This window comes from Erythranthe guttata, chromosome 1 (genome assembly GCF_056151865.1).
Source record: "Erythranthe guttata isolate IM_541 chromosome 1, IM_541, whole genome shotgun sequence".
Lineage (NCBI taxonomy): Eukaryota > Viridiplantae > Streptophyta > Magnoliopsida > Lamiales > Phrymaceae > Erythranthe > Erythranthe guttata.
Window position 1 is genome coordinate 13,683,111 of NC_142533.1, and position 13,067 is coordinate 13,696,177.

Genomic DNA, 13,067 nt, shown 5'->3' on the forward strand with positions numbered 1-13,067 from the left:
GATAATTCTTCACCCAATTAATCTCCTATCATGCAAGTTACGATTCCCGATTATTAACCCAAGACACGAAATTACTCATAACCAGCTGTCGCGTGTATTATAAGTCTATTATTCATAAAAGATTCACTATATGTCTATGCAAACCTAGTATAAATAAAACATTAAATAACAAGTCTCGTAAACGGCTACTTAAGGTATTATCTATATGTCTACCATAATACATGCAATTAACACACTCATCCGGTGAAAACTACTCGAAGGCTCTTCTATCCCTGTTCTAATTATTAAAACGATCTGTCAATCAATTCTAACAATAACAAATAGCAACATAAATTAGCTACGTTCATGCGCTAAATATGATCAAAATAGAAGAAATAATCGAAGAATTAAACTTGCATAAAAGTAGAAAAATAGGTTCGAATTACCACATAGGGTTCCAATAAAATCCTAGAATAAAAACTTAGCTACTCATGTTCTCTACGAAAAGCATAATAAAAATACGAAAAAACATAAAAGCTATGAATAAAAATAAAAGAGGAGAACTATGATGAAGATTCGTCAAGTCTTCGTCTTCGTTCTTGTGCTTCTTGATCGCGTGTAGAAAGATGAAAGATAATATATAATTTAATTGTGAGCTTTTGGCCATTAAATATGGTGCAAAAATGTAATAGGGCGGGTTTCCTTGTGTAATTAAACTTCCTTCACTGTGCCACCTCGTAAACCCGGACGGCCGTGCGAGAATAAGCTTTAAAATCCGGACGGCCATCCGGTCTTTAATTCTCCAGAGTTTGGATATTTTCACTTTTGGCCCAATTTTTCTGCGAATTTGCAGTTTTTACCCCATAAGTTGCCAATTCTTCAATTTGTACCTAAAATACAAATAACAACCATTTTAAGCACCAATTATCGTTAAAACACACCAAAAGCTACAATTAAAAGGTACAATTAAATGTAAAAATATACACTTAACAACGCGCTCAACTATTGACAAGAACGTCTTAATCAAATTAACTATTATTAATTAAAGTGTAATATATTTTTAATTCAATTTTATCATAAAAAAATAATTACTAAATTACGCAAGAATCAAATCATAAGATTAATTAAAGCGTATGATTTGAATCAATTAAGCGCAAATCCTTTTAATTTGTAAATATTATTCAAAAATTTGAATCGATTAAGTTCAACCACTGACAAGAACGTATTAATCGAGTTAATTATTTATAATTAAAGTCTACTATCCTTTTAATTCAATTTTAACAACAAAATAATAATTTAATTCGTAAAATCGTAAGAATCAGATCGTAAATCGTAAGATTTAATCTAACCATGAATCGATTAAATCTTACGATTTTTACCAATTAAATTTTATTATTTTTTATGATAAAATTCAATAAAAAAAAGTTTACTAAACTTTAACTATACACAGATTGATTAATACGCTATTGTAAATTATTGAGTTTAACTGATTCAAATATTTGAAAATTGTCTACGAACTGAATTGAGTTGAGCTTAATCGATCAAATCTTTGAATATTGTTTTTGAATTGAAAACACATGAGTTTAATTGATTCAAATGTTACGATTTAATTAAATCTTACAATTTACGATTCAATTCTAACTTCAAAGTCTTTCGAAATTAATTTTTAAATTACACGAGTTGAACAACATTTCCTTAGATTTTTAAATTATATTATATAAAGATTTGTTAGTATGTGATATTTTTAATATATAATAATAATAATTATATGAGAATTAATTTATTTAAAATTATTTATAGGGATTATTAGCAAGAGCCCCCTCATCTAGGAAATGTAGTTAAGAAAACCCCCCCCTTCCAAAAATAATTTGAGAAAACCCCCTTGGTTAGTATTCTACCAAATATTACTTTTATAATTCCAAATTTACCCTTAATTGTTAATATATTATTTTGAATCCCTAATTGAGCATCAACATTAACCAAACAAGTCAAATAACACATTCCCATGGCATGGCGCAAGAAGCGACGGGCTTGGGCGATTTCTCGACCTCGACAAGGCACATGCGGCAGTTTCCGGCGATAGAGAGGCGGTCGTGGTAGCAGAACCTCGGGATATCAACGCCGGCGATCTCGCACGCCTGAAGCACCGTCATTCCTTTGGGGATTTTGACCGGGTACCCGTCGACGAACACCTCGATTGCGTCGTCCGGGTTGGGGATGTGGACCCGGGCGCCGGCTACAGGTGTCCGCTTCGGGAGAACTGGTTCGGGCTGGGATACCGCGGCGGCAGCTCCGGAGTTGTGGAGCTCCGACGTGGAGACGATACAGCGGCGGAGGAGGTTAAGGTTATGTAAAGAAGAGAAATTGTATGTACTCACTACTCCGTACTACTTAAAATATGGAAGTGGGTGGTGATGGTGTGGTGTGGCGACGACGTGGTGACGATGAAGAGCAGATCTAGGGTTTTTTGTTGGATTGTGGTGGAAAACGGCGCAGAAAAAGAAATTCGCGCAGGCAGGGCCCTTAATCGACTACGTGTGTTTAATCGACTATGTTCAATAGTCGATTAAGGCTTAATCGACTATGTTCAATAGTCGATTAAGGTTAACCGACTCCAGTTGTTATTTATTTATTTTTTTTTTTGATTTTTTGTTTATTGATTCCAATGTATAAATCAATTACAATGTTTGTATATTTTTTTTAAATATAGTTGATTTTGCATTTTTTTTGTAATTGTGATTTTTTATTTTTAATAGCTAAAATTTTAATCGACTATGCATTAATAAACCTGATAGAGAAAAAAAATCAAAAAACCAAAAAAAAAAAATTAAAAACAAAATTAGAAACAAAAAAAAATTAAAAAATTAAAAATTTTCCTTAATCGACTATGAAGCATAGTCGATTTAAGACTAATCGACTATGCTTCATAGTCGATTAAAAAAACGAAAAAAAAAAAATATCGCGGAGCGCTGACCCAGTGATGAGGTGGCGGGCGGGGGTAAAGCTGGAAAACATAATGGCTGAAAATGGGTGTGGACTTTTCTCAAATGGACTAAAATATTTTGGGCCTCCCTCAATTAAAAAAAGTAGTGAGGGAGTTTTTTCAAAGAGCCCCTTATTTATATAAGTTTTATAACCATTATAAATTGTAGCTTTGTGATATATATCCGTATTGTTAGTTTATTGTCAATTATGTGTTGTGTCTTAATGGTAAGTATTCTTGTATGTTTTCAAATGGTCACAAGTTCGAATTCAGGTTCATGCAATTTTCGAGGGGTGGTTTAATAATTTTTACGAATAATCATATAATTGACATTATAAATTTTAATTCAGCAATAAATATATATTTAAAATTGCATTAAAATAGAAAGGGTAAAATTGACATTTCATTAATAATTTATAATTGCTGATTTTTTTAAAATAATAATTGTAAAAAGGGTATTTGCGACAATACATAAATGGAGAAAAAATAGGTTTTTTTGCTTTCGCAATTTGAAGGGGGTATCTCATAAAAGTTTAGAACACATGATCTCATGATGGAAACACCATAAAACATAATAGAACATTGCTTTTACGTATATTACATACGCCATGCCATAGCTCACTAATAGTCCCCATCTTATTATTTAGTCCCGCTTTAGTCCATCACGTCTTTATTGTCTCATTTTCATCCCTCAACTTCTCAATTCATCTCATTATAGTCCATTGGTGTATAAATTTGTTAAATTCAACGAAATCTCTTCAAGATTGGATGGAATATTCCATTATTAATTATATTTGATAAATTATGAGAACAATAATTGATAATTACCTCTATAATTTAAAAAGAAGTTTTTCAATCAAGAAAATATAATTTATAAAAATATAACTTAAAAAATTATACAACATATTAATTTATATTAATATGTATATAATAATGTATATCTATTTTGTTGATATGGCTTGAATTTAGGAGTATATCAAATCGGATATTCTAATTTTCGCAGGTTCCGATTCGAAAAGTTCTGATTTTGGAATAACTTTTCTTTATTCCGAATTCCGAAATTTCGATTGCTGAATTTTTCTGATATTTTTGGATGGGAATTGAAATTATATATAAAAAAAGAGTTGGAATTTCTGATTTCCGATCTGATTTTGATTCTCGAAATAAATTCTGAAAAACTCCGGTTTTTTTCCGAAAAATACACCTATAAATAATATATATTATAAAATACTTATTATAAATTTTTTTGTTAATTCTGGAACATTAATTTGGTTAAGTTTTTTTTTTTTAGGATTTTGGCATATTGAGGAGTTGTTAGAAGTTTTATTGGGTTTTAAGAAGTGGTTTATTTTACTTATTTTTTTGAATTGAAATTTAGTAGTTATTAGTTTTCTTTTTTTGATTTTTCGACTTGGATGTTCTTATTTTTGGAAAATTATGTTTTTTTTAGAAAATTCCCTATAAGTTTTGAAATTATAAAACTTACGTGATTTTCTATTTTTTTCCGCAATTCCGAAATTTGCGGGCATCTTAGAATTGGAATGAATATTTAGATTTCGAAAATTTTGAAATTGAAATTGAAATTGATTTTGTATATCTAGGATTCAGAATGAACATATCTAATACGATGCATGTACTACATATACCTAGACTAGTATGAATAGGTCTTGAGTTTGTATTTATAATCCAACATGTATTAGCAAGAGTAAAATATGTAGGAGATGCGTACTCCACGATTATTTACTTGTTAATCTTGTTCACATATTACGCAAACTATCCAACACTTTGATCTACATCCGAGGCTGATATGATGATTGCACAAGCAATTATGGATGGTGTTGTGGTTATTGTTCAAACTCCTGACTTAATGCTATGATAAGAGAGGTTTGTACTTTATACTAAAATTTGCTTATTAAAACAATGTGGTTCAAAGACATCTGATACGTGAAAAAGTTGGTAAGTGTAGACTGTATATTGCATAAATATTTTTTTTGTGCCTTTTGTACAATTGAAGATTGATACATAAAATGTGTAATTATGTGTTAAATCATATATAAAGATAACCTCTTTTTTCCACTGCAAGTGATAAATCTGAATGCTGGTCTCAGGCCCGTTCCTGAGAATTCGGGGGCCCTAGGCGAGGTTTAAAGAACAACTGAAAATAGGGGCCCCTATTTGATAAATTTTTTTTTATTTATTAACGGGTGTTCGAAATTAAATGTATTAAAAAAATATAAATAATATTTTCTAAAAATGATGAAATAAAAGATTATAGGGGTTCGGGGGCGGTGCCCCCGAAATATTTTTTGAAATGTATGAATATAAAGTAGCTAAAAATGTGAAAAAAAATTCAAAATTAACAATATGATTTGCTGGTTCACTTCCTCCCGTGACGTATAATCTTTATAGCAAATAAACTTCATAAATATTTATAAACTTGAATACACTAATAAATATTGATTCTTATTTACCAACCCTCATTAGGAGAGTTGATACCTAGCCTTTATCAATAGGGTAAATGTCTAGGGTTCGTGTTCCCCCCTCCTCTACTTTCCCTTGTACTGGACTTGAATTTACTCAAAAAAAAAATTTGATTCTTATTTTAGAATAAAAATAAGTAATTAAGACATTATAAATTTAATATTTAGGGGCCCCAAAGTTAGGAAAATTGCAAAAATATCTATAGATCATTTAGCTTAAATTTATTTTAGAACCGATGTTCCAAAATATTATATATAATAAAATTTTAAAAATAAGTATTAATATATAAAGTGTAAATAAAATAATTTGGGGGCCCCTAATTTTCGTAAAAAATCGGGGGCCCTAGGCGACCGCCTACTTCGCCTCCCCTCAGAACCGGCCCTGGCTGGTCTGCGTTTTCTACAGTTTTTAAAGATTTTAAAAGATAATAGATATTTAGAACCTTTTAAAGTAACTAGGTTTTGTTTAACTTCAAAAACAACTATTTTAATTAGAAAAAACATCTATTTCAAATTCCTTTTTGATTGTTTAAGTTAAATCTACTAGATGTTTTACATATTTAAGGGAGTTCGCCATTATATTTATTATTACACAATATAGATTGTACGTTTATTTAATGTAAATTTATTATTATTATTATCATTGAGGTTAAGAGATTAAGAGCAGTTAGAGAACAAAGTCCGGGATCAAGAGTTTGAGAAGAGAAGGAGAGTTAATAGGTATGTTCAATGCTGCGCTGCAGAGGAGTGGTGGTGAAAGTTACAGAGAGAACAACATCCTTCTTCTCTGTCCAATAACCGTACTCTCCGATCGTTACCAGTGGTTAGAGCCGCCGCCAATGAAATGCTCGGTGTTCCTGTACCCCAGATAGCTCGCTCTGGTATGTTTTAATAGTCAGATATATTTGGTCTATTTGTTGTGTTTAATTTGCCGTTCCTTTTTTTCTTTTTATTTTTTTTAATATTCTTACATTTTATAGGTTCTGCAAAGACGTTGCAAGATTACTGAAATTCAGGTGGCGTCGGATTAGGTGATGGTGATGACTTGAACTGCCAAAGATTTTCATCGTCTCCGGCTATAATGGGCCTGACTGGTTTCGGCAATGGTTCACCATCATTTTCCGGTGCTTCAATGAAGAAGATGATTAGCGTTTTCTTATGAATTTAATTGTTACATTTTTTATCTTTCCCAAAAACTATACCCTAACAGAGTTGTGTTAGGGTATCTGACTAACACATCTAATTTAAAGCCTTCATCAGTTGCTCAAGATGATATAATCGAGATTGCCAAAAGCTCTGTTCGATCTGATGAAACAATTGCAATCCCTATCTTTCGCATAAGCAAGATAATATTGTTGGTCAAAGCGCTGACACAACTCACGATGATAAGTTTTATCGTTATTTATTTTTTTCGTGATTTGTTTATAGGAGGGTGATTGAGTAATTACTACCCGTAGTTTTCTTCATAAATGTTAATGTGGTGGATTACAACTTTTAAAAAAAGTTGGGAGTTCCGAGTGATAAAGATGAGAATAATGCCTTTTTACTTGACTTCAAATGAGCAATCAATAAATGTTGGTGCTAAAACAACTTTGGCTGATTCATTTCATGTGTATTTCTTTCTAATTCGGGTTTTTATTTGTGCAATTAGGATCTTAAACTGTTTTTCTTCTACTTATGTTGCAGAAGAGTGACACTATTTCAAAACAGTACCATGTCAGTTGCAACTCCAATATTGGAAGAAAATATTCGAGTAATTAATACTAATAGATTGCCAAATCTTAACCAGGAGAAGCGAAGGTATGATATCCCAAGAGTCGGTGACAACACCACCAAACAACAGCAGAGTAGTAATAGTAGTAATTTAGGCAGCCAATATAATTTTTTAGGGGATTCGTTCTGGTTAGCTAGGGCGGATTTAGGGGGTGGCCATGTATGCCATGGATCACCCTAAATCCTAAAAAATGTTTGGTGTAACGGTAAAGATTTATTAATATGTATGAAAGGTCATTGGTTCAACTCTATGTGTGGTGAATGATTTATAGCATACACTGCTAACATGTTTGTTCTTAGGGGCCTTAAGATATAGGTCCCTTGTGGGAAAACTTATTAGAACTAAATGACAAGCTCAATTAAACATTTGCTACACATCCTTTATAAATTTCATTCCAGAAATACCCCTCCACTCAGTATTAAGTAAATTCAAACTGTATTTATCATTTTTTTTTTGCATTTAATACTTTCATTTTTCCATAAAACTTTTTTAATTATTTGTTTTACATAATACTATTTTGTCTTTGTTTTTTTTTCTTTCTTCATTTCAAAATTTTATACAATTTTATAACAAAATACTATTGTATTCTTTTTTTACATAATATTGAAAATTCCAAAAAAAACATGTTTTTTTAATTCAATTTACATATTTTTTAATTTTTAATTTTATTTTTATTTTTCTTCTATCAATAAATATAGTCATCTATAGTCATCGTAGTCGCCGCTATCTTCGCTTGTAGACATCTAAAACTTAAATTTCACTTCATCGCACATCCTCTATATGTTCACTGTCTGTAGTAGACTGTGGTGTACTATGGTATCCTCTTTATATTCACAGTCTGTAGTAGACCATAGTATACTATGGTGTAATATGGTATACTATGGTTTACTACGGTGTCTATTCCAAACCCCAACCGCCAACCCTAGCAGTCAAAAGCAATCTCCGCCCAAACCCTAGAAGCCAAAAGTCGCAGCCGACGCAACCGTAGTCTCCTATCCCCTTTTGCAAAATCTAGATCTACAACAAGTCAAAAACAATAACAAATCATATCCAAACGAAGAAAAAACTTTTATAAAATCAAGAAAACCAAATCCAATTAGTCAAAATATGCTTGCAATTACAGATCTTTATAAAAAAAATGAAGAAAATCGACTTGTTTATCTATTTTAATTACCAAATCATTATAAAAAAAATAGAGAAGACCTGCTCCCTTCACCGCGCAATCCCCACCGCACAACCCCGCCGAACAACCCCGCCGCACAACCCTTTGAAACCACCGTCTTCTCCATCACAGCCTAGCAGGACCTGCTCCTGCTGCTGCTCCCTTTGTGGCTGCCGCCGGCAGCCTTGGAGAGAGAGAGGGAGAGAGAGAGAGATCGGCAGCCTTCATGGAGAGAGAGAGATCGGCGGCCTTCATGGAGAGAGAGAGAGAGAGAGAGAGAGAGAGAGAGAGAGAGAGAGAGAGAGAAAAGGGGTGGGGGAGAAACGAGAAAGTCAGAATAGGTGGGGGGAGTTGTTGAGCGGCGTGAGATAGAGGGGAGAGAAAAAGTGATTTTAATTAGGTATTGTAAGGGTATTTTGGGGTTAAATAAAAAACAAAGGATGTGTATCAAATTTTATTTTAAAATAAGGGTGTAGTTAAAATGTTTTATTTTAGATTGTCACTCATATCTAATTAGGTTTGGTTTGAGGGGTGTGAGGCATATTACCCCTTGTTCTTAATTGCTACATTTAATTTGATAGCAAAAACTGTGATGAATCTATATTGTTCACTAGATATTCTACATTTAAATTGATAGTAAAAACTGTGATGACTCTATATTGTTCACTAGATATTTTAAATTTGGACTAGGTGGTTTTGGACGACTAGGTGGTTTTTGACTTAATTAGTTATATTATATAATATTGAGATGAATGCATCACATCAATCTTATGTGGTTGTCATTTTTTGTAGATGGGGGTATCACATTCGCGGCACTTCGAGCTAAGGCGAATGGGACGTCGAAGAAGGCATCGAAGAAGGTGCCCTCTAAGTTGGGAGGTGTGTCAAGTGGTTTGCTTCGTGAAGAGGTTCATGTAGACATTCCTCGAGTCGTCGCAGATGATCGTAGCAGTGCTGGCGAAGTGGAAGAGCGTCCACCGAAGAGGGATCGTGGCAAGGGAAAAAGGGTGGATACCGAGTATGTGGCTGTGCCTAAGCGTCCACGGGTAGATCCAGAGGAGACTTATGCTTTCCATGGTGGGGGAGGGAAACAATTGTTTACCTATGGTGTGAATCGCGACGGTAAGGAGTCATATTGGGATGTGTCGGACCATGATTTGCCCTTGTTGAGTACCGAGGGATTTGTTCGGGAGTATGATCGTGCTCGGATGTCTGGTAAGGGTCCTTCTCACATGTTGGAGTTAGCCGGTGGGGACATATGTCGGGTGAGTACTTGTTTACTTAAAACAAGATTAGATGTTACTCCCTCTTTTCCTTGTGTAAAATATATATATATATATATTTTTTTTTTTTTAGTTGTTAGCGACTTGGAGATATCTCGTGGAGCATGGTAGGAATGTGGAAGCTAGTAAGGAAGAGGATCGGGCTCGAAGTCAAGCGCGTGAGGATGAGCTTCGAAGCCAGTTGGAGGTAGCGCGGTCTGATCTTGCTCTACGCTCGGAAGAGCTTGCTCGGCGGACAGAGGAGCTTGCTGAGAAGACAGAGGAGCTCGAGGTTATTCGAAGTGAAGCGAAGGCATATAAGGATGATGTTCATAAGTTGAACGTATGCTACGACCAGCTGAAAGAGAAATATGAAGTTGAAAAGGCGACGGGGAAGAGGTTCCTCACGACATCAGACGGTGTGGCTTATAAGGAGTCCATCGTGGAGGAAACCAAGGCTAGCTTCCGAGGTAGTGACGAGTGTACTGCTATGATTGAGGAGCATGCGCTGGCTGTGGTTTATAAGCCATTAGTGCGCGCTTGTCGCAAATATCTGCGCGATGCGGGTGGTATCAGCGAGAAAGTGATTCGTGGGATGGAAGCTGGCATATCCGATGAAGAGGAAGATGAGGTAAATGTCAATGGGACGGGTACAGAGCTCGTGGATGATATGGTTGCGGATGATTCTACCGTGGTTGCGTCTTCCGCTCGTGGTAGGGGAGTTTAGACTTATCTGTTAGGCTAGCTAACTTTCCCTTTTATTATTTATTGCTATTATTTTTTTTTATGGATTTCGTATTTTTTTTTTTTATCGCTGATGTAGATGGGTATGTCCACTACTATCTCGTTTGAGTTTCTTCCGTGTTTGACTTTGAAGTTTAATATTTCAGTTTATTTATTTTGACATTGTCGAAAATTAATGCGTTGCTTATATGTATTTACATTAGCATATACGCGATGTACTTGAGGAGGGGATCAGTCTCCCAAGGTTTTTGATAAGGGTCGTGCCCTTTGTTCGGACCGCTTGGGTCTTAAATATATTCGTCCGTGGCCACGTTTTAAGATTAACACCTCGTGAAACAAATAAAGAGGCTTAGATAATCCAGCTGGCCAGGCTATATGGATTATCTAAGTCTCCCTAAGTGTTTTTTAAGGTTGTTTTGAATTGAATTCATGGTAAGAGGTAACTCGTGTAGATGTGATAGCACAAAGAGTAAAGCAAAAAAGAATTGATTTATTCAATGATAGCAAAGTTGCATTGTTACAAGCCTATGTGAGGCGAATGTAAATAAATAGATGATATGATAGGTTCGCGCGAGGCGAAGGTAAATAACTACCGCTAAGCAAATAAATTGTCGATAAAATTTTGTAAGTGATTGTGTTGCACTTATTCTTCTTCCACGTCTTTCTTGTATTCGTTCGTTTGACTGTGCTGATGGTAGATTGACTTCTTTTGGCGTTCATGTGCCTGTCAAGTATAATTGAGAAAAAAGAGAATTTGTTTAGACCCTTGTATTGAGGATTTAGTAATTGGAGCTATGGTGATGTGTATTGCTCTTTCACGTACCCTACTACGGATTTGATTTTTCTTTCTCGCGCTCCAAGACATGAAATGAACTCGTGAGTTGTCGCGAGTTGCTATGCGATCGTGCCTGCTAGTGGTATTATTTTGTGACGTTAGTAATCGTAAATGAGATTATCTGTGTGTGGAGTTCTAGTAGAAGTATAGTTACCCTTGACGATGTGGTATGGAGTGTCGTCGATCAAGCAGCGCATTGATTGATTAATATACATCCTCACGTAGTAGTTTCTCGACCTGTAAGGAGACGATGGGATGTGATTATGAATTTCTGATGTAAGTAACAATTACTAGCCCCCCAATTTAGGAGGGACGTTAACGCACCTTGTTATGTGGTGTCAAATTTCCAACCATGTATAAGCAGCTTTACAAGACGAGTGACGTGGAAGGTTGTGGAGCCTGCATGGGTGACAATTTGTAAGTAATTTTTCTTTAGTAGAGATATGGTTGATGATCTCAACTGATCAGAAGTAAGGTAGATGTATACCTTAGGCGTAGAACCGTTTGAGGTTCCCTATATTCCATGTTCTGGGTATAGGGTGTCCGTCAATGTTTCCGAGGCGATATGCTCCAGTGTTGACCACCTTTGTGATTTTATACGGTCCTTCCCACTTTGGGTCGAGCTTTCCGATGGGGTGGGAGGCTTCAGCTTTTCGGAGGACTAGATCTCCGACTTGAAAGGAGCGAGGGCGGACCTTTGAGTTATATGCCTTGGCCATGCGCGATTTATACATCTGTTGTCGGATGTATGCGATCTCACGTAACTCATCTACGAGGTCTAGGCTTCCCCGCATAGCCTCTTCATTAGCTGTTGGGTCATAGTTGGTGACTCGCCAAGATGGTTCTCCGATTTCGACGGGTGCGATTGCCTCTGTTCCGAAAGCTAGATTGAAGGGAGACTCTCCAGTTGCTGCTCTTGGGGTTGTGCGATAAGCCCATAGTGCGTTAGGCAATTCGTCCACCCACTTCCCTTTGGCATTTCCAAGCCTTGTCTTGAGGTGTTGGAGTATGATGCGATTCGTGACCTCCGTCTGGCCGTTAGCTTGTGGATTGGCTACGGATGTAAAGAACTGTTTGATGTCTAAGCCGAGGCACCAATTCTTTACTTTGTCACCACAAAATTGGGTTCCGTTATCTGAGATAATGGAGCGTGGGATCCCAAAGCGACAGACGATGTTCTTCCATAGGAATTGGATGACTTCTTCTTCTCGGATGCGTGCTAAGGGTTCAGCCTCCACCCATTTGGTGAAGTAGTCCACTGCTACGATGAGGTATTTACGTCCTCCTGTGGCGGGCGGGAATGGTCCGACTAAATCCATTCCCCATTGGGCGAAAGGGATGGGGCTGTCAATTGGCTGCATTAATGCCGCTGGCAGGTGAGGAATATTTGCATGCTCTTGGCAAGGCTTACACTTTCGGACCAACTTCTTCGCGTCTTCATGCATCGTTGGCCAATAGTATCCTTGCCTCAGTAGTTTGAGAGCTAAGGTCCGCCCGCTCAAGTGATTGCCGCAGATGCCTTCGTGCACTTCTCTAAGTACGTAATCCGCTGTGGTCGGGTCGAGGCACTTGAGGTAGGGGAATGAGAACCCTCGTTTGTATAATTCTTCTCCCACTATGACGAAGCGGGCGGCTCTCGTCTTTAACTTTCGTGCTTCGGTGGGATCTGTTGGGAGTTCTCCCTTCTTGAGATACTTCAGGATTGGAGTGAACCAGCATGGTTCATCCTCTTCGGTGTACTGTACTTCAGTGGGTGAAGTTATCTCCGGCTGGAGTGAGGTGAGGAGCGTCACCTTCCGACTTCCGATGCTAGCCATGGAGCTTCCCAGCCTAGCTAGTTTGTCAGCG

General features: G+C 36.2%; 1 protein-coding gene across 1 annotated transcript; it reads left to right on the top strand.

The window, feature by feature from the left end:
* The first annotated feature begins 9,131 nt into the window (after positions 1-9,131).
* On the top strand, positions 9,132-10,430 carry LOC148772902 (uncharacterized). Its single transcript, XM_088821244.1, has 2 exons — positions 9,132-9,643; positions 9,735-10,430. Exons 1-2 carry the CDS (start codon positions 9,149-9,151, stop codon positions 10,365-10,367), a joined length of 1,128 nt encoding a protein of 375 aa, XP_088677370.1. The 5' UTR covers positions 9,132-9,148; the 3' UTR covers positions 10,368-10,430.
* The last annotated feature ends 2,637 nt before the right edge of the window (positions 10,431-13,067 follow it).